This window comes from Centropristis striata, chromosome 21 (assembly GCF_030273125.1).
Source record: "Centropristis striata isolate RG_2023a ecotype Rhode Island chromosome 21, C.striata_1.0, whole genome shotgun sequence".
Taxonomy (NCBI): domain Eukaryota; kingdom Metazoa; phylum Chordata; class Actinopteri; order Perciformes; family Serranidae; genus Centropristis; species Centropristis striata.
The window spans coordinates 8,709,643-8,732,359 of NC_081537.1; the positions used below are offsets into that span (position 1 = coordinate 8,709,643).

General features: G+C 37.6%; 2 protein-coding genes across 5 annotated transcripts in view; one reads left to right on the forward strand and one right to left on the reverse strand.

The window, feature by feature from the left end:
- Window positions 1–248: 248 nt before the first annotated feature.
- Window positions 249–17,790, reverse strand: lcmt1 (leucine carboxyl methyltransferase 1). The gene is made up of 11 exons (XM_059324356.1): window positions 17,404–17,790; window positions 16,126–16,217; window positions 15,010–15,131; window positions 14,806–14,882; window positions 11,960–12,021; window positions 10,839–10,941; window positions 5,280–5,400; window positions 3,622–3,723; window positions 2,870–2,961; window positions 1,151–1,248; window positions 249–918 (listed from the first exon to the last, which is right to left on the reverse strand). Exons 1-11 carry the CDS (start codon window positions 17,487–17,489, stop codon window positions 896–898), a joined length of 978 nt encoding a protein of 325 aa, XP_059180339.1. The 5' UTR covers window positions 17,490–17,790; the 3' UTR covers window positions 249–895.
- Window positions 17,791–20,630: 2,840 nt separating this feature from the next.
- The window catches only part of arhgap17a (Rho GTPase activating protein 17a), a 48,162-nt gene continuing 46,075 nt past the window's right edge, over window positions 20,631–22,717 (forward strand). For 3 of the 4 annotated variants that reach the window (XM_059324348.1, XM_059324349.1, XM_059324350.1), the window contains exon 1: window positions 20,631–21,157. In XM_059324348.1, the coding sequence (XP_059180331.1) occupies window positions 21,105–21,157 (53 nt within the window). In that variant the 5' untranslated portion in view covers window positions 20,631–21,104. The remainder of the gene's footprint in view (window positions 21,158–22,717) is intronic. The other variant, XM_059324351.1, reaches the window with a different exon arrangement.

The window sequence follows — 22,717 nt, forward strand, 5'->3', positions numbered from 1 at the left end:
GAGTAATGTGATCCGCTTACATACAAAACTAATGATTAAAGCTGCTTTAAATTGTGAGAACAGCTGACTATAAAGACAGGTTTCTCTATGGATAAAGGGCATTACAGCACAATCCAGTTTATAGTTCACACGAATACTCATATAATTTATAAGTTATATCAGCCTGACCCTCCCACTGCAGATAACTCAGCTGATAATTAGATAACAAGTCAATAACAAAGTACATAAATGAACAAAGCAACACGATCTTACACAAAAGGACCTTTTTATTCAACTGTGCTTTAACAGCCTTCATCAAATATAATCTGTCACAAACTAATCTGTCATGTCCTTTGAAAAATGTTTTAATAATAGAAAACATTTTATGGTCAAATGTGAATTAACCAGCAGTTGCGATGTAAGTTTGACACTAGTTTTATTGCATGCGTGTTTGTATTGTAAGAAAATGAGTCTCGAAGTACAATTGATGAATAAATAAAATCAAAATGGAACATTAAAAAAACAGAAATATGACAGCTGAAATGATTTTATCCAGCACAGGTGAGCGGATTTTCCAAACCGGATTTTTAAGTGGTCGCAGACAAATATCTGAAAGAAAATGAATAAAACAAACTTGATCCGTTCTTTCAGTTGGTAACTGAGTGCCAGTGTAGAGACACGCCTCTTCACAGTTCTCAGCCTAATCATCTTTTACCTTCGAGACCTCCGGAGGACGCTCGTCAACTCACATTCTGCTGACGTCGGGGGTTTTCGCACCAGAACGGTTCCCAGACGAGGACTTGGTGGAGAACATTGGTTTCCTCTTTCCCAAAGCCTCCTCTCCCACTTCTTCTCCTGCTGTTGATTTTGGCGTACGCACGTGTAAATCATGTCCAGCAGCGGGGCGGTTTCACAATCAAAATGCCAACTGTGACAGACCTGAGGAAACACAACGTGACCTGTTCTTGTAAATGACCACAGTGGACATTCAAACTGGGAGGATGGCTGGAAATATGAACTGTTTAACCCATATTACTAACACAAAGTAAATAAAGTAAAGGACAGCGTGGCGCCAAAGTTGTCGCAGATGACCTGAACAGTCATAATTTCACTTGTCTTCCTACAGTTAGTTACAGTTTTAATGCCTCTGTAACATAAGTGGTTTTTTTACCCAGGTTGAGTTTGTCCTTGGTGGCCCAGCAGATGCTGTAGTGTTGAAGCAGTTGTTGCAGCAGCTCCCTCTCATCCAGGAACTCCAGACGCTCAATTCTGGGAAAAAAAAAGGTTTCATCATCTGTTCAGGAATCTGATCTTTGACTAAAGCATGGAAACAATCAAATACACCAAAATTAAGAGCATGGGTATTAACAGCAGAACAAAGTTTAGAGATGGAAAAACTAACTTTTAGAAATAGGGAACAAATACATATTTGAAACAAGTTATACTGTAAAGAAAGGCTGGTAAAAACAGTGGAAATATTTAATCAAATGAATGAACTAAATGGTCCCCTCCCCAACATGAACACTTACATGCATACACACACACACACACACAGATTCATGAACACGCATACATGCACCACCGCTTATTTTTTCATTATATTATTACTTTTTTTTTTTTTTCCTGTCATTAGTTTGTTGTTTATTTCTTTTCTTAGAGATCCTCATTTGGGGAATACCAGTTTGCCTTGTATATATGTTTGTCTGTTTACCCTATGTTTTTGTTATTTACTTTGTGAATATATTCCTTGAAAAAAAGGGGTGGGGGTGGGGGGGTGCAAGGTACAATATTGTAAAGAAAATGAAATGACTCATTATGTTTGTGAAAGTAAGAAGCCTTGCAATAAAGTATTAAAAAAAAGGAATCTGATCTTTCATACAGGACCGTACACAGAAGTGGGCTTTAAAAGCAACAAGCCAGCAGCACACACTCACTTTTTTAAGCTCATATTGTTTAGCGTTAAGTGTCTTTTATTCAGCTTTTCTGGTGTAGATCTCTAAGGTTTGGCACACTATGTTTTTGAGACTTCTCCTCTGACAACTTATATAGAATGATGATAATTATGCCGTGTTTTCAGTTTATGTACCAACACCAAAGCTTGTTTTCCCTCTTTCTTCTTAGGTGAAAATGGGACTTATTTTGTTTCTTTCAATTTAAAGGAAAGTTTTTTTTAAGTGAGGTTGTAACTATACGTTGATATATCAGTTCATCTGTGAATAATTCCAACTACACGGATGCATATCGCTGTCTTTAAACATAAACGCTTTTATTTTGACAATCTCCCTGTTTGAGAAGTAAAGTGAGCACACAGATAGAAGCTGCGTTGAGAATGATCTATGTTCATAATTGAAGGATCATCACAGACTCTTTAATTTAACCCATAAAAAATGTTTGCGCACTTAATGCTGCACTTTATAGGGAACAGAAGGTCTATTTTTATTCTTTGTATGAAAAAAAAGGATGGATTGTTTTACTGTCTATTTACTATCTACTGCAGTAACGCACTGACTTTGGGTGAGTCCCTCATACAACCTCACTTCAAAAAACTGTGTTGTACAACTGGGTTCAATAGAGTACTAAGTAGTATTTTAGTTGTGATGTTAAGTCTGTGGGTTGGTTTGGTAGAGCGGTCGCCTACTGATCGGGAGGTTGTTGGTTCGATCCCTGACCATCCTTGGGCAAGATACTGAACCACAAATTGCTCCCGATGCTGTGTTCATCTGTGTGTGGATGAATTCCCAATGATGGCAGGTGGCACCGTTTAGGGTAGCCTCTGCCACCAGTATGAATGTGTGTGTGAACGGGTGAATGAGCGCAGTCTGTAGTGTAAATCTCTTTGGATAAAAGCGCTATATAAGTGGACTCCATTTACCATTTAAGCCTACATTACCTTTCCACATCCTCCTGCGGCAGCATGCTGTAAACCGTCATCATGTCCAGAGCATCAGCATGCTCCCAGCCCGCCTTCAGAAACCGCTCCTTCTGCAAACAACACACATTAGAATACAGACCTTCAAACCATTACATTTAGGGAACCTGGTCGCACAGAAATCCGTGAAATAGCCACGGATTTCGCTTAACTCAAAATCCGTGGAATAGCCACGGAATCGCTCAAATTTCCGTCAAACTGACACGGATTTCGCTACAATGCAAGTTAAAGACAGTCATATCCCGTGGCTATTCCATGGATATTTTTTCCTATTGGTTTGTTCCAAGTCACGTGACTTTCAAGGTTCCAGCGGTCAGAACAAAAAACATGGTGGACAGTTCTCTCATTTTTAGTGAAAACATTTATATATATTTTTTTATATTTCTGCATAAAAATGGATTTTGATCACATTTCTAGCGAGAAATATATGTTTTATTTTCTAAATATTCACTCAGTGAATGTACATAATCACTTTGTATGTTGGAATAGCCACGGGATATGACTGTCATTAACTTGCATTGTAGCGAAATCCGTGTCAGTTTCACGGAAATTTGATCGATTCCGTGGCTATTCCACGGATTTTGAGTTAAGCGAAATCCGTGGCTATTTCACGGATTTCTGTGAGACCATGTTGCATTTAGGACTCGACAGGCCTCTAAAGTCATAAAAATCCTCTAAAAACACTAAGCTTGTGAGCCTGAAGTAATGAGTACCTGAGAGTCCAGGGACTGGCAGGCCTCCACTCCTGCCAGGGTGCACTGGCGACGCTGCAGGTTCTCGATCATCACCTGGCCGAATCGATCGCTCATGTTCACCTGGGGAAACGGATCACGTGAGTAGTTATGTTAGGCTACATTATTAAAGCTCAAACACACATCTAGTACTACACATCACATTTATTTGTATTCACATTTCCTTTAGCAATGACAGTTGGCTCTTAAAGTTATGTACTTACTTGATTCCTATGGTCTATGTCTAGTACCATCAGGTTGAATGCACTTATTGTAGGTCGCTTTGGACAAAAGCGTCTGCTAAATGACATGTAATGTAATGTAATTTGTATACAGGTGCATCTCAATACATTTGGATATGATGGAAAAGTCCGTTTCCAGGAGTTCAAGTCAAATAACACCAACCAAGTATTGAGTCATATACATGGATATATGTTTCAGAGGCCAACATTTCCAAATACATACTTTTTAAAATTGGTCTTTTGTAATATTTTTTTTTTGAGACACTGAATTTTAGGTCTTCATAAAATGTAAGCCATAATCATTATAATTAGAAGAAATTAGGTGAATTAAGACATGAAATGTTTCATTCTGTGTGTAATGGATCTATATAATGTGTTATTTCACCTTTTGAATTGAATTACTGACATAAATAAACTTTTCTATGATATGCTAATTTATTGAGATGTACCTGTAGCACCTTTCAACAACAGGGCAATTCAAAGTGCTTTACATAAAACATTAAAAGCATTTAAAAGAGACATATATAAAATTACATTCAAATATAAAAATTTAAGGCTAAAAACGAGCAGATAACATTTTTGGGAAAAAATATAGAAGTACATTCAAATATAACATTTTAAAATCGAAAGCAAGCTGCTAAAATATATTTTTTTAAATATCAATGTTATGACTGTGGTCATATTATAGTTATTGTTTAGCAAAATGCATTTGTATGTGTGCCCTGTGTTTTTGTTTTCCTTTTTTTATATGCAGATTGGGGTGTGCCATAGCCACGGTGCGATTGGTGGAGAGGTTCCACGCCTGTGCTGGGATTGGCTGCAGCCGGAACCACATGGTTTAAATGGAGCCAAGGTGGCGGCCGTCAGTGGCAGCAGGCTTTTTCCTCATCCTCCTCTTCTCCCAACCGGTTCACACCTTTTGAGTTAACTTGTGGTTTTGGACTTAATTCCCTTGTTTTGAGTAGTAAGGGTGGGTTGCCAGGTTTTGTTTCTCGTTTTCTCTTGTTTAAGTAGGTAGGGAGGTAAGATTTTGTATCTTTTGGTTTTTCAGATAAATTTCTTATTTTTGAGATAGAATTGTTTTGTTTGTTATTTTGGCTTTAGTCCACCCCTAAGTTGAAGAATATTTGTATTTACCTAAGTTCTCTTTGTAAATAAATATTTACCCATTCTTCAAACTTATCTTTGTTTGTGGCTACTTGGGAGATGGGGAAGATGGGGCCTTTTCATGTTGTGCTCTAGGCCCCCTAGACTGGGGTATAACAATCAAATTCTCTATTCATATGGCTAAACGACAGGAGGCCCTCTAGGAGCTTTAAAGAAACAGGTGTCTCTTGTGTAACGGAAACCAACACCTGTGTTCTCTGGCTGTACCTTGAGGTCATGTGTCTGGCTTACCTGTTCGTAGTTGATGAACATGGCGGTGTGGAAGGTCTCTGCTGCCCAGTGTACTACGTTGGAGGACTGGGAGGGCGTCATGTAAACCAGTACACACTCTGACAGGAACAGTGTGGGTAATCTGGCAGTTGGAACAGAAGTAAACTTACAAACACGACTAGAAAGAGAAACTGTAGCTCTTACAAAGCCAAACAAGCCTCCAAATCAGTCATTATCATTTTGTTTATATTATGATTTCTGTTTGGATCCAGATAAGTATTAAAGTAAACACAAATTACACATTGTCTTATTCAGTTACACAGCTCAAAAAAGTGAAACTGTTAATACATATTGCAGTTAGTAGATCAGGAGAGACTTTTGCCTTTCCACCAAACTGCATTTAAATTTGTAACATTTTTGAGATATCTTGCTAATCAACTAAAAGACAAACATGACTTCTTCCTCTATGAACTATTACCACTTACACTATGAAATCATCATACTCACAGAGGAATATTACATTCCTGGTCCTACTTAGTACAAAAGAAATACTCCCTCTTGAACAATAAAGATCATAACTTCACACTTTCGCATCAAGCAACTTCCTGAAACAGAGTGCCTCACTCTTAGTCAAACTTCCCTCGATAAATACAGGTAATAATGTGAGAGTTATGAGCTGGGGCCATAGAAAACATCCCATCATGCGAAAAAAGGAAGTCTGTGCCGTCCAATTACTATAAAATACACATGTGGCTTGGTATGATACTTAACTCCAGCGTAAAACATTTAAGGTTGTAGTTTCCTCAGTGGACTGAAAGGATGACAAGCTTCACAATAAAACAAATAATTAAGGTTTGGAAACTCCTGTAATACTCAAGGTGGAAACTTTCCATGGTAATTGGCAGGAATTTATGGGAAATTAAAAAAAGTAGTGGAAGTAGAGGGGTTTTCCTCAGGTTGCATTTGCCCTGTTATAAGCAGACAGTATTGTAAACCTTTGTAATGGAAATGACAAAACAAAATCACAAACAGAGAATCAAGAATATAATAGTTTTGGATTTTTCATTAGTTTTAGTTTTAATTTCGTTGTGAATTTTTGTTTTCAAATTCAGTTAGTTTTAATTAGTTTTTAGAGTGAGTTTTCCAGTTTTAGTTTATTTTTTATTTTTTGAAAATGCTTAGTTTTAGTTTAGTTTTTATTAGTTTTAGTGTTAGTTTTAGTTTTTTTGTAATGGGCTATATGTTGGATGCGAGATTCAAATAGATCATAATAAATTTTGCCTTTATTTCCTTTGGTTTATCCATCTCAGCCCCAATAAGGTTATTAACTCTTACAGTTCCAGGTGATTTGAATTTTGGTTCTAGTTCCCAGTCTCAGTAAACATATTTACCATGTGTTGCATGTTCAAATAGAAAAAAGTTGACAAAAACGAAAACTAAGGACATTTTGACTTTAATTTTAGTTAGTTTTGTAACCACGCAATACAGTTTCAGTTAGTTATCGTTTTTTTAAAAACTCTTGTGCCAGTTAAAAGACGTGCAGCAGCATTTTGTACCAGTTGAAGGCGGGCAATGGAGGACCCACTAACCCCCATATAAAGTGCGTTACAGTAATCCAGCCGAGTGGTCACGAAGGCATGGATTACTGTCTCAAAGTGCCGTGTTTGCAGGAGTGGTTTTATTTTTGCCAGCTGCCGTAGCTGGAAGAAACTGGACTTCACCACAGCTTTGATCTAGCTGTCAAATTTAAGGTCAGCGTCCACTTTAACCCCCGGATTACTCACAATTGGCTTATGATGTTGTGCCAAAGAACCCAGATCAACCAAGGGGGGTTTTACAGAAGAGCCACCAAAGACCATGACTTCGGTCTTTTTCTCATTAAAACGTTTGAGGACATCCATGCTTTGATGTCATGTAGGCACCTTAGGAGTGGGTCAATACAGTAGGAGTCATCTTTTTTGAGGGGGACATAGATTTGGCTGTCATCTGCATAACAGTGAAAAGAAATTCCATGTTTTCTGAAAATGGACCCAAGTGGCAGTAGATAGAGGGAAAATAGAAGTGGGCCAAGCACAGAGCCCTGCGGGACCCCACATGAGAGAGGAGCAGTGGAGGACACAGAGTCACCGAGGCTGACACAGAAAGTCCGATGTGACAGGTAGGACCTGAACCATTCCAGTGCTGTGCCACTGATGCCCACCCACTGCTCCAAACGAGCCAACAGGATTTCATGGTCCACTGTATCAAAAGCTGCAGACAAATCTAAAAGTACCAGGACAACACAATGACCAGAGTCAGTAGATAAAAAGATGTCATTAAAAACTCTTAAAAGCGCTGATTCTGTGCTGTGCACTGTTTTAAAACCGGATTGGAAGATCTCAAGAATAATTTTTGCATTTAAAAAGCCCATGAGCTGTGAATAAACTATCTTCTCTAGAATTTTAGAGATGAAAGGCAGTTTAGAGATGGGTCTGAAATTTGCCAAGACAGTAGGATCCAGCCCAGGTTTTTTTTAACAAAGGCTGCACCGCATCATGTTCAAAATTTAAAGGGACTACTCCAGAGGACAGACTGCTATAAATTACTGTGAGACAGGATGGGCCAACAGTGGGAAAAACCTCCTTAAACATCGGGGCGGGACAGTGTCACCCGGCGAACCCGAGGGCTTCAAATGACACACAATCTCCTGCACAAAGGGCAAAGTCACAGGCTCAAAGGTGTCAAAAACAGCAGAGTAGGGTACAAACACTGAAGGATCAGAAGCAGGAGGTGAAATAAGTGCTCTGGTAGAGGCGACCTTATTAGTGAAGTACTGAAGAAAGTTCTCACACAGAGCAGGAGAGGCATTAAATCCAGTAGGTGGTGCATTAAGAGCAGAGTTAATTACTTTAAACAACACACAAGGTTTATGACGGTTCACCATAACAATATCAGCGAAATATTTTCTTTTTGCCTCTCTTACAGTGGATTGGAAATGACGCCAGCAATCCCTCAATATCTGAAAAGACACTTGTGGTTTGTCCTTTTTCCATTTTTGTTGCGCTCTTCGACACTCCTGTCTGGCCATGCGGGTAGTTTCTAGAGGTGGGGGGAAAAATCGATACAGCATAGTATCGCGATATTTTGCGTGGCGATATAATATCGATTCATGGCCGCCAAGTATCGATACTTTTTTGTCAGAATGAATGGAAAAAATGAAGTGAATTCTTTGGTACTTAAAATGAAATCAATTGCTTTTTTGATCCACTAGATGGTGCTGTTGAGTATTATTCTGGTGAGGTCAGTAGAGGTGATCGTCAGCGTGACAGAAGAAGTTGGTACAACAAAGATGGCGGCACCGGCGATAATAAATAAGGAGAGCCCCGTCGGCGTTAATGTCAAGCGTGTGGATTTATTTTGGATTTTTTTTTAACAAGGAAGGGACGAATGAGATAGAAATGACACATGGAGTTTGCAAGGAGTGCCGCATGAAAATAAAATACTCGGGGAATACAACGGACTTGCGGGCTCATCTAACTCGGCACCATCCTGAGATCGCATTAACTGATGACGCCAAAGCTAAGGCTACATCATCGCTACCGAGAAACCAGCCGACAAAACTGCCTCTCAATTCAAAATCGCAATATATTGTATCGCAATACTCACCATATCGCGAAATGCTTAAAATCGCAATAATATCGTATCATGACTCAAGAATCGCGATAAAATCGTATCGTGGGGCCTCTGGTGATTCCCACCTCTAGTAGCTCTGATTTAGTTCTCTGTTGCCTGGACTTCAAAGGAGCAGCAGTGTCTATAGCTGTTTGACAGGTGTCCAGGAACCAAGAGTTGAGAGACTCTGTGTCGTCACACACAGACTCAGGAATCATGCAGCTCTGACTGAAGACTGCAGAGAAGTGAGCAGCAGTGAAAGAGTTAATGACTCGACATCTGCGAGCAGCAGCGCGAGGTTTAACTGTGTTACGGCAAACAGCAGCTTCAAAAAGTACAGGCATGTGATCCGAGAAAACAGCATCACAGACCTCCAGGTTAAGAACAGGCAAACCATGAGATAAAACCAGATCAAGTGTGTGACCACGTTCATGTGTAGGCCCCAGTACACACTGCGTGAGGTTAAAAGAGTCAATGATGTCTAAAAAGTCACTCGCCAAAGGGTTTTCAGGGCAACACACATGAATGTTAAAATCTCCAGCAATAAGGACCCGGTCATATTTTGGCATGATATCTGCCAAAAACACAGAAAAGTCTGTTAAAAAGTCTTTGGGGGGCCGATAGACCACCGCACACAGCACCGTGTGCGGACGCCCCAGCTCAAACAAGCTGAGTTCAAAGCTGGTGAACGTGGATGACGGCGATAACTGTTTACATTTAAAGTCACTCTTAGGCCCCGTTTACACGAGGACACTTGCGGGTAAAAACGACAAAATATTTTATCGGAAGTGCCTTTCGTTTAGACGGTGACGGCATTTTTGGGGCTTAAAAACGCAAAAATCTGAAACCACCTTCCAAAGTGGAAAAGTTAAATCCGCTCCGCCGTAGCGTGTCCGTCTACACTGACAAGACGCAAAACTCTGCTCAGATCTGCTCACGTCACGTATGTGTTTACGTCACATACATGCTCCAGTACAGGAAAATAAACAAACGTGGGATTATTTCCATGCGTCGGACCTTCAAGCTGCTCTGGCAGCTCTAATAAACTTACAGGAGTCTTTCCACCAAATGTACAGGATATGTAGAGATAGTATTAGTGAACAGAGAAGGATCTGTAATTACCTCCATCACATTTTGGATGCAGCAATTCGTCGGAGGCCAGACGGCTGTGAACGAGACCTGGGAGATCTAGTGATGGTGGATAACTTTGTGGAAGGAGTAGCTGATGAAAATGTGTGGCATGAAAACTTCCACATGCCCAAAGATGCTCTTATCGCTTTAAGTGATGCCGCCTGGCTGCATACAATCGAATTTCACACATTTTTGCGTCACCGTATGCACGCAGATTTCCTCCCGAAAATGCTCGTCTAAACGAGGAATAAAAAGTGAAGACGCGACGCCACTTTAGCGTCTTCTGTTCAGACCGTCCTCGTGTAAATGTAGCCTTAAAAACAGTCGCAATTCCTCCACCTCGGCCAGACGTTCGAGGAGAGTTAAAAAAGCAGCCGTCAACAGGTAAAAGTTCTGAAAAGACACTGGATTCACCAACACTCAGCCAGGTCTCGGTAATAAACAGGAAATCCAATTCCCGCGACATGAAGTAATCCTTAAGGATGAATGATTTTAGCAATATTTTATCAAAAAAGTAGCCACTCTACATGTCCACATGGATGGTTTTATCCTTTCAAATCAGTTCCAGACGTCCGATATTACATCACCATTATTGCCACACTAAAAATAGTGACTGTTATCTAGCCTTGCTCTCCATAAAAACACAGAGATAAGCTTGAATTCTTGGATCTCTAATAGACATACAGAGAAACCTAACGACACCTTTCAGAGGGCAGCAGAGGGAGGGACTTAGTCTAATGTTTAGCACGACTAGTAGAAAGCATGAAACCGAGATCAGGAAAATATATCTTCACGTACTCTGGATTAAGCTGGAACTTTTTCAGCTTTTCATCCAAGTTTGAGATGTCTCTGAGGTCTGCTCCAATGATGCAGTAACGGTCTGAGTCGAGGCTGTGAGCATCTGAGTGAACACAAACAAAAAAAAGATACTGAACATATGCACAGAAATATTTTCTGACCCCACCTAAACCCAACATTCATTATGCCATCTAATGCTACCTATACACCAGAAGACTTTGAAAAGATTTGGAAAGACTCCTGCAAGACTATCAGCTCACACCTGCTCACATCTAAAGACAAGTGTTGAGAGTTTTTAGTCCCAGCCTAGTCCCAGACTGAGATTCTACAAAGACTGTGAATCTTGCAGGGTCACTATTTACAAGACTACAACTAGATTTCCTTTAGCATTTTTTTACCTACCATGCAATTTTTGCGTGTGGAGTGGTTTGTGTTGAAAAAAAAAACAACAACAAAAAGAAGAGGAGAAGACGCCCTCACAAAGCTGAAAAAGGATTTCTGTTTTTCTGACATGAAAAGTTGACTATTTACAGTAAAAATAGATATAAGGAAGAATAAAGGAAAGGAAACTGTAGAAAAGAATTCATGATATACATTTATGTCCTATTTAATTATAATTTGTTTAATTGAATAATTATACTTATCAGCTCTATCAACTTTCATTTAGTTAATCACACATTCATCATCAATTATTTATGACTTATTTATATATACATTTATTCATTTTAACTGGGTCTGCTTACTGTTCTCTTTACTACGAAACAGCGCCCCCAAAATCCAACTTTTGGCCGTAAATATATTACATCTCTATATTTGTATTTAGGATTGAGTTTACTAACATTATTGTGATGTTACTTTTTCCTGTCCAAGTGGTTTTACTGCCGGTCTGGAACCGCTCATCTATTGGTTGTTGATTGTGTTACGTCACTGCGACTTGCGATCATATCAAACACGTTTGATATGATCGCAATCCCAAGACTAGGAAAAGACTGATAAGAAACAGCGCCGATTAATACCTTACACTAGGACTAGATTTACTAAAGACTTTTAGTTTTTAGTCTGGGACTGTGAAAATCGTTTGGTGTAAACCCAGCATAAGGAGTATAATGCTTGTTTATTACCGAGCAGTAAGGAGTCTGTGGAGTGGGTTTCGATGAGAGGTTTGGACAGGGGCGGTTTTGTCCTGGTAAAAAAGAAAAGAAAAAACATCATTAGAATGTATAACCAACTGCTTGTCAACAATAAACTTAAGCGACACTACATTCATTTTACGTGAATACCGTACAACAGTCCTGCAAAAAAGCTGACCTTCATGAGTTTTACAATATTATTTTTAGTATGTTTTTACATTTATATGACAGAGTAGACTACATATACAGTACAGGCTTAAAGTTTGGACACACCTTCTCATTCAATGTGTTTCCTTTATTTTCATGACTATGTACATTGTAGATTCATCAAAACTATTAATGAACACATGTGGAATTATGTACTTAACAAAAAAAGTGTGAAATAACTGAAAACATGTCTTATATTCTAGTAAGCAAAGGGTGGCTACTTTGAGGAATCTAAAATACAAGACATGTTTTCAGTTATTTCACACTTTTTTTGTTAAGTACATAATTCCACGTGTTCATTCATAGTTTTGATGCCTTCAGTGAGAATCTACAATGTAAATAGTCATGAAAATAAAGAAAACGCATTGAATGAGAAGGTGTGTGTCCAAATTTTTGGCCTGTACTGTATATACACTACCGCATAGAAGTTTGGAGTGAGTTAGAAATGTCCTTATTTTTTTATAAAATAATCAAATTACAATTTAAAATAACAGACATACAGTCTAGACATTGTTAATGTGGTAAATGCATATTAAAGATGGAAATGGCTGATTTTCTTATGGAATATCTATTATATATTGTCAGCAACCATCACTCCTGTGTTCCAGTGGCACATTGTGTTAAAACACATTTATAGTGTTAAAAGGCTCATTGGTCATTAAAACACCTCAGCATTATTTTAGCACAGCTGAAAACTGTTTGTGCTGATTTGAGAAGCAATAAAATGATCCTTCCTCAGGCTGGTTGAGTATCTAGAGGTAAAGTTGGAGATTTGTACAGGTTAAAATTATTATTTCCACCCTTGTAAATTATATTTTTGATTCATTTTGTAACTCATTTCATGAATAAAACAGTTTGTTTTCACGGAAAACAACACAGACATTGTCTGGGTGACCAGAAACTGTTGACCACTAGTGTAAATATTTTTTTTTTCATTTATTGTTCATACTACAACATACAACAACCTATTTAACTGCGGGATAAAGCTCTAAAGCGCAATATCTGTGAAATACAAAATGCTCTCAGGGAAAGCTGTGACGACTAAATTTCCCCAATGCGGGATAGTTAAAGTCATATCTTATCTTATATTAGAAACACTTCACATAATAAATAACACCACCACAAACTTGGCCCGAGAGGCAATACCAAATTATTAGATAATTATTGTACTATAAAAGCTGACCCGCCAGTATTATACGGCGCATTTACAGTTAATACTACAAATCCCACAATGCCCTGCTGTTGTTTTGGCGCGTCAATCAGGACAGGACCCAGAAACGCTCCTCTGTGACAGTCGTCATAGCAACCTCAAGCTAGAGCTGTCTCCGAGCTACCCCTTCCCAAAAACGGCGAAAAGAAAGGCAGAATTTATTAACCTGTTGAAAAAGTTTATTTTGATATTTAAATCAGAAGGATGCAAATAGAAAAGAGGCATACGATTTTTTTTTATTTTATTATTTAATAAATGAATGACATTGATGTGTTTTTTATTTGAAATTCGATTTTGCATGTCTGCACTATTTATTTATATATTGTATGTTTATAAGCGTTGCATATTTAATGTTAAAGCAAAACATGTTTGGTATATATTAAAAGGTTTATTTGTTCAATGTTGGCACGTGATTTTATTCAAGTTTTAAATTTTGGCCCATTGTGTATTTGAGTTTGACACCCCTGCTCTACAGTGACCCTTGTGAGACAGGTATACCTGATAACCTGACATCTGAGTGTTTACATGATCTGTAAAAATCTCCAACTTTACCTCTAGATACTCAACCAGCCTGAGGAAGGATCATTTTATTGCTTCTCAAATCAGCACAGAACAGTTTTCAGCTGTGCTAAAATAATGCTCAGGTGTTTTAATGACCAATGAGCCTTTCAACACTATAAACGTGGATTAACACAATGTGCCACTGGAACACAGGAGTGATGGTTGCTGACAATATATAATAGATATTCCATGAGAAAAATCAGCCATTTCCAGCTTTAATAGTCATTTACCTCATTAACAATGTCTAGACTGTATGTCTGTTATTTTAATTTTAAAAAAAGTGCATTTCTTTCAAAAATAAGGACATTTCTAAGTGACCCCAAACATTTGAGTGTATAACAGATATACTTACATACATGTATTTTTAAAGCATCTTTTACCTCTTTTTGTTGCCTATATTATGTTCTGCATTTATTTATTTTTACTGACATATCTTAACTGTTTAATTCCACTTTGATTCTGCATATTTGTCTTTGTGTATCCTTTTTATAACACACTTGCTCTTGTTCCAATACTGTTTCAATACTGTTTTCTAATGTTATATTGTCTTCAGCCTTCTGCTTTTCCTCAGCTCTGTCAAAGCACTTTGTAAGTGCTGTTTTTAGAGTCGATATATAATAAAGTTATCATAATTAAAATTACAGCACAAACACACTACATTGTTCCTTGAATTCTTTTGGACAACAGCTGTTAGTGGAGCTCTGTCTCCCTCTTCAGGTCTCAAGTCCACATTGCAATACCAAAGCCATCACTAACTAATGTTCAAATTAGACATTTATTTAAATATCCAGGTTTATATGCACAGATTATCATTATAACAATAATTAGAATAAGTATAATAACAGCATGGTTGTCTTACTTGATATTGTGTATTTTTCTGGCCACAACTGTTGGAAAATCAACTTCAAAGAACTTCCGTGGCATGAGGTTTTCATCCTATAACACACGCACACACACACACACACACACACACACACACACACACACAGAGGTTTAAATGCATAAGACTGATGGGGTCACATTTAGACCAGAGTCCTGCAAGTGAGCTGCATTTGTTGCAAACCTTAAGTCTCCAAAATGTGGTATCCAGTCCAGCACCCAGGTTGATTACTTGACAGTCACACTCTGTTTTCCTTATAAACGCATCGAGGAGATGGTTAACTCCTTGAACGCGGGCATAGTAACCTGTCAAATAGGATAAGGGGGCAGTAAATGAGACAACATACACCTGGTCTACGTCACATGCAAAAAAAACTGTTGCGCAATGTGGCTTTGCAACGTAGGATGCAAAATACTAACACTATCACACATATGGAGCCTATATAAGTCTTATAAACATTATGACTGTGTGAGTGGGAGAATTTACTGCTAACTTATCACATTGTAAAGTGAGATGTTGATAGCTGCTTAAATAGACAGTCATCATTACTTTATGCACTGCACACATTCTTTTAACTCTGCAGTGTGGTGCGTATTAGGGACTTGCTGCAGACTACTGACTTGTGGTGCAACTTTCAAGTAGGGGTGTGCCATATCGTATCGTTCACGATAATATCGGTATATTTTTTTTAATGGTTAAAAAAAATGCATATCATGATATTGGCAATATTCCTACTTCTTGATGTAGTGGCGTAAAGTTAACATTAGCTAACAATTAAAGTTGTTTTAATCACAAAAAGCGACTTACTCTCTGACGCTAACCACATGCAGCTTTCAAAATAAGAGCACAGTGTTTTAACAGAATCCACCACAGAACTAACAAGACTGTCAAAATAAGATGCCTGAAATAAAACATACAAGAACCTTTATTTTCCTTCACAAAATGTCATTAAAATATGCCCCCGGAACCCCTAAATGGTTATTTTTATTATTTTCTCCTACATTTTTTTTTATTTGGCAACTGTTGAGGTTTGCACTTCACACTACATTTTAGATTTTTATTTATTTATACAGACTAAAAAAAAAACATATTTTCTATATCTTTTTATCTTTTATAAGTATTTCGTAATATCGTAAAGAATATCGTTATCGCAAAAATAGCCTGAAATATCGTGATATTCTTTTAGGGCCATATTGCCCACCCCTACTTTCAAGTACATATTATGAGTTGTTCCACATGACTCTATTGACTTACTTTGAATAAAAGGAAAAATGTGTGTGAAAGAAAAAGCTGTATCACCTCTATTGATTTCAGGCGCCTTCCGCTCTCCAACAGATCTTGCAAAATACTGGATATAGGGGTCCTTCCAGTAGCTTTTACTGGTTGCAAACCTACAATAGCAATTACACATTTAATAAGATGAGATGCATAATTAAAGCACTAATGAAACAAAACATTTTTCATTATTATTTCATAAAATTACCCGATAATTTCAGAAGATTATACAAAGGGCATGAGCTCTAAAGATCTGAGCAGTTATCTGCTCCATGCTGGATGGTCTGATCCTCAGGACTACAATGGGATATCCAGATAAATATCCCCAATATTTCAATGGTGATTTTTTTTTAAATTTTCAATATTATGTAGCTGTGTATCAAAGCATCAATAATTATCTTTAAGGGATTCTGGGGATTTTAGTTTGTTATTGAACATAATTCATAATTTCAACTGACATGCAGCTTACGTTACACAATTACATGTCGTCACACTGTTAAAATAATCGCCTATGTCATTGTTTCGTCAAAATTGTTTTCTTTTGCCTAAATCATCTCCTCATGACGCCAGCCACCTATGGTAAAATCACCTACATCCTCAGTTGATCAGATCATGTGATTTTACCCCTTTCAGATAATGGCCTATATCAAGTGTGTGACTTAAGCGGATTTTTTATGCCTAAGTCAAAATAAAATGTGACTTTGGCATTTTTTTGAACATGCCTTTGTGACTTAAGCAAGATATGGTAACACTTTATTTTGAAGGTGTCTACATAAGCCTGTCAGAAACATGACATGGGATGTGTCATGAACATTAATGACACTTTGAAGTAACATAAATGCTCATGATACTTGTCATGTCATGTTTCTGACAGGCTTGTGTGACTCTTATGTAGACACCTTCAAAATAAAGTGTTACCATATCTTGCTTAAGTCACAAAGGCATGTTCATAAAATTACCTAAGTCATTTATTTCTCTTAACTTACATAATTTACACACAGTGTTATTACTATGCCAATAGCCATCCTTTGTTACATCTTTTTTTTTAAATGATCAATAAATGTCATATGTTACACTTTTGGTGAAGTGTTTTGTGTTTCCTGCAGAACTTGAAAAAATGATTTAGGCGATTATTTTAACAGGGTGACGATATAGCTTTAAGTAACTACGTAGCTTGTTTCATGCAGCATGGCCTTCCGTATGCATTAACTCCTTAATTTCTTCACCCTAACATTATGCATTTCAAGCCAAATGGTTGTAAAGTGAAATAATTAACTTTGCTGCAGCACGTCCTGCTGTTACCTTTTACATGTAGTTGCATCGTCACAGGTCGCCCTCACTGCTTCGTCGGAGGTATCCGAGTCTGTGAAGGGTTTCCGAGCTGCCATTAGTGGTCCTTGTATAGCCAACGTTATATATCAAACACATTAATACTGTACGCGTTGCATAACCGCGTCCACCTGCTTTACACTGGCTAGCTAAAACAGGCTAACTGGCTAGCTCAATTTTGACAGGTGGGTGTTTTTAACAAAACAGGGAAGAAGAAGAATTAACCTGTGAGCTTAGTCGGGTTTCTTGATAGTTATGGATAGCGAACAAACTAAAATAAGCAATATTTAACGAGAAAGTAATATTTTGCAGACTAATAACAACTCGCTGCTGGAAATGTACGACGACTTCCGGCCAGATGGCAAATACTTCCGGTTAGTATTTTTCAGATTAAAAGTTTGGCTGTAAAAGTTCTCATTTTGCACACAAATAAAATAAACATACTGCAACCCCGGCAAGTTTTTTATCTGCTAAAATCTGTGCCTTTATTATGAGGATAGTTCAACTACTCCATTTATGTGTTTTTAATACTTTTATGTTATTGACACAGGAGGGAAAAAAATGAATAAAAATTGTTTTAGTGATAAAACTAAATTAATAGGTAACTATAAAACGTTAAAATAATAACTTCCATAGTCAGGGAAATAAACAGTATTATAACAGAACGAAATAGTAAAATAAAATTACAACTCTAAAAGGTGTTGACACATAATCATTAAAAAAAAGGAGGGGGGTGCTTATAGAGTATGTCATACTGATAATGATAATAAAATATTAATAATAAACATACTTTTTATTATTTAAAAAAAGAAAGAAAATAGAAAAAAGCAGAAAAGGAAAGCATTATATGGCTAAACTATAGAATAAATTATTTTAACTTCATCGTTAACAATTGTGTACTTGATGTGCTACTTAACTTGTACAATGGTTAACAATAATTAAATGGATAAATAAATAAACAAATAATGATAAATGGGCAGTCCTTGGCCTAAAGGTTCGGAATCGGGCTTGTAACTGGAGAGTCGCCGGTTCGAATCCCGGTATTGACAGCTCTAGGACTGAAGTGCCCTTGAGCAAGCCACCTGACCCCCCTGCACAGCTCTCCAGGCGCAGTAATGTGCTGCCCACTGCTCCTTGCATGGTGTGTTCACTTGTGTATAAAAAAAGGATGGGTTAAATGCAGAGGTTGAATTTCCCCATTGTGGGATTAATAAAGTAATCTTCTTCTAAATAAATAAACCTTAGACAGTCTGTCTAATAGAAGACTGCTTTAGGATCACATTGATTTTTGAATTGCTTACACATTTAAATAATTAGTTTTAATATCTGTTATATACTCCTCTGGTTGTCTCCAGGTATCTTAAACAAATTCAGAATTTGTAATAAGACTTGTAAAATATGCGCCTAAATCAGCCAGCCACTTTCATCTGTTTCATTCTGAAAATAAGAGTGAAGACAGCAAGAATTATACAAGTGAAAACACTGTCTCACTTTGAGGGGTTTAAAAAAGGAGTTTTACAGAAGAGGAAAACATTAAAAGATGCAGAACAGTGACAGGACATACATCAACTCCCATGTGAAATATAGAATTCAAAGCCACATTTCCATGTACTTGCGTGGGGAAATCCTGCCATTGCCAAGCCAAACTCATTAAGGACACCTCAGATAATCAAGAATTCCTTTGTGGCAACTGTGGAGTGTGTCTGAATCCCTCAGAGAACCTGATGCAGCTTGTGTAAAGTCACATAAAAGGCAGAATTGTCCTACTTGTGGAAGAAACTTCAGCAGCTTTATTAAAAATCTGTTTGAGGATCCACACGAGGGAGAAACCATACAGCTGCACAGCCTGAGGCAGACCACATGCAGAACAATACAGGCTGCACCAGGCACACCGTGGCTGTTCAAATGTGTGTCCAATATTGTAACGCTTACATTGCATTTTTGTGATACCAGTAATTAGGGAGTTGACGAGCAGCTGAAAGGATAAAGATCTCTGGCTTCGATCTTATAGAAGCATAATGCATTTGGTCTCTGATAACAGCCTGTCTGGGTCGTTTTACTGCTATCAGTTACTTGAGTTGAATGCCATTAAGGGTCAGTACAGCCTCACTGCCTTACAGCTAAAAGGTTGTGGGCTTATAATAATACTTATTTCCAGTAAAATCTATGTTTTCCTGGTACTTTGTCTTTGAAATCATCTGAAATAAAGTAGAAGATAAATCTGTTTTCTGTTTTTTTTTTATTTTTATCTCAAATGAATCAGTGTGTTCAGAAAGTGCCCAGTCATTCTTATCTACACAATATACACTTGTTAATCTACACAACATCAACACACTGAAATGGTCAAATGTCTTCAGTCTGGCATACTTTATAATGAATTTATGTAGAAGCATTTACAAATCAAGTCTCCAAACAGTTCAGTGTTTGGAGATGATCTTTGTGTAGTTTGTAAAATAAGTTATGCAACCTCAATTGAACCAATTTGGAGTGTGCACCATTCAATATATAAGAGAAGAACACTCATAAGAGTGACATGAGCGTGTCATAGATAGATAGATAGATAGATATACTTTATTTATCCCAAGCTGGGAAATTACAGAAACATTATGAACACATTATGTAACTTAAGAGAAATAAATGACAATTTTTTGAATATGCCTTTGTGACTTAAGCAAGCTATGGTAACACTTTATTTTGAAGGTGTCTACATAAGAGTCACACAAGCCTGTCATAAACATGACATGGGATGTGTCATGAACATTAATGACACTTTGAAGTAACATTAATGCTCATGATACTTGTCATGTCATGTTTCTGACAGGCTTGTGTGACTCTTATGTAGACACCTTCAAAATAAAGTGTTACCATATCTTGCTTAAGTCACAAAGGCATATTAAAAAAAAATTCATTTATTTCTCTTAAGTTACATAATTTACACACAGTGTTATTACTATGCCAATATCCATCCTTTTTGAATGAAATGATCAATAAATGTCATATGTTACACTTTTGTGTGAAGTTTTTTGTGTTCCTTGCAAAACTTGAAAAAAATAAATGACTTAGGCGATTATTTTAACAGGGTGACGACATGTTGCTCCTGTCAGTGTCCAGGGGGAGGTGGTGCTGTGGCAGCTGCCTGGCTCCTTCCTGCTGCTCCTCTCTCTCCTCTGTGTGCTGCTCCTCTCTCTCTCCTCTGTGTGCTGCTCCTCTCTCTCCTCTGTGTGCAGCCAGAGGCAGGTTGAGCTCCGCTCTGCTCTGGGAGAAAGCGGCCGAGGATTATCCAGCTCGGTAACGTTAGCTCGTCGGCTAACGGCTCAAGACAGCAACCGAGAAGAGCCATGAAAAGCCGCCGGAGCCGGTGAAAGTGAGTCGCGGCTTACTCTGGGACTTTAATGTACGGAAACACACTAAAAAGGAGGCTCGCGGGACATGCCGTTGCCCCCAACGGGAACTTTTCTCTAGAGTTTCCACTTGGGGAAGGCTAGCTCAGGGGCTAGCGAGGCTACACACTAGTTTTAATTGGCTTTGGGCTCAATGGCTCCTGCTTGTTTTTCCCTGTCATAGCGACAGCTTGGAGAATTAAAAAACGGGGAGAGGCCCTGTGAACTTCATGACAAACCAAAGCCCAGCTTTGAAGCCTCACTTCGGAAGACGAGACTGGCAAGGGACCGAAAATGAAGAAGCAGTTCAATCGGATGAAGCAGCTCGCCAATCAGACAGTTGGCAGGCAAGTATTGAAGTCTGTTTACTGCTCATCAGCAGACCAGCACACACTTTTTACTGCTCTCTCTCACCTGACCTCCAATGCTTGGCGATTTAATTTAACTTTTAACCCTTACCCCATACTTTCCTTAACCCTCTTATTATGTTTGTTTCTCAGGAATAAAAATAGTGTGTTTAGAATGTCTAATTATCCAAAGGTGTCAGAAACTAAAAAATCCCAATAAACATTGTTTATATTTCATTATTAACTCCATTAGTAACCATTTCAATCAATATTTAGTGCCATGGTGTTCTTTACCTCTCACAGATCAGGGTTCAATGAGGATAATTCACTCGTTTTTCATAGAAAATGCACGTTAAAACTTTTTTTTTATGTACATTGGAAAGACCTACATATAAAATACAATAGTTTTATAGGATGTTGAGTTTTTGAAAATTTTATTTTACATTTATTATTTTTTTCTTTTATTGAGTGATGTTGATAAATTAACATGAGTCACCTCTTAGTATCTATGTAATATAAAAATGCAAATATGTGAAATTAACCGTTTTCTTATTTTATATGTTGATTACTCTCATTAAGACATGCAGAAGATGTTTCATCCCCGAAAAAAAATATTTTAACAATTTTTTTAGAGTTTTAGACTTTAAAATGGGTCAATTTGACCCGCAACATAACAGGAGGGTTAACTCGTTACGGCAATGAAATGCTGTAAAATCACATTAGAGAAGATCTAATCAGTCTTTCATGAATGAATCAGTGGCTTTTTAACCCTATAAAGCCAAGTGTATCATATTTGATACATACGTTTTTGAGACCTCTACATCATCAGTGTGATATTTTTTTTTCCTGAAAAACCTAATGAATACATGAATTGAAGATTAAAAAAAACTGAGCAACAAATTTCACAAAAATACCAGATGTAACAAAAATGATTTGCTGGTTCCACTGGTGGATCTGTCATTGCTGCGTGAAAACTTCATATCAGCAGACGTATGATGTTGTTTTATATGGGAAAAAAAGATTTTGTATGTTTGAGGAAAATGTTAAAAGGAAAGTCAAAGTTTTATTTGGTTAAAAATATTAGGTTTAATATGATTATGTTAGTTCAAGAAAAGCAAATTGTGAGCAACAAATTGCACAAAAAGACCTGATGTATCAAATATGATCCAAATTAAATTCATATATGCAAATTGATATTGAATTTAAAAAAAGGTTAGCCGGTTCAACAAACACTCCAGTTTTGAAAATTTAGAATTTTCTGGCAATTATTTCACGGTTCAGGCTTTATAGGGTTAATGGCAGACAAGCAGACTTAAGGACATGACACAATTAATAAAAAGTGGATGTGGGAATGTTTTCCTTGATGTGTGCAGTCCTCCTCGCTGCTGTCTGGACCCAGCCAGATGTCTTCTCTAAAACTTCCTGAACCAGCCATCTATGCAGTGTTGGCACTATTTATATGCAAAATAAACACGAGCAAAGAGCCCAATCATGATGCATTTTGCTCCTGGTCTCTTCCTCAGTTTTGGCCTGTTGCTTTCTTTCATTATGAAGGTTCAT

Bases quoted from the DNA above. Each gene is read 5' to 3' on its own strand.
- lcmt1 (XM_059324356.1), bottom strand. From the start codon at position 17,489: ATGGCAGCTCGGAAACCCTTCACAGACTCGGATACCTCCGACGAAGCA. The intron at 16,218-17,403 runs GTAACAGCAGGA...TTGCTATTGTAG, and splicing joins GATGCAACTACATGTAAAAG to GTTTGCAACCAGTAAAAGCT. The intron at 14,883-15,009 runs GTTTGCAACAAA...CGTGTGTTATAG, and splicing joins CCACATTTTGGAGACTTAAG to GATGAAAACCTCATGCCACG.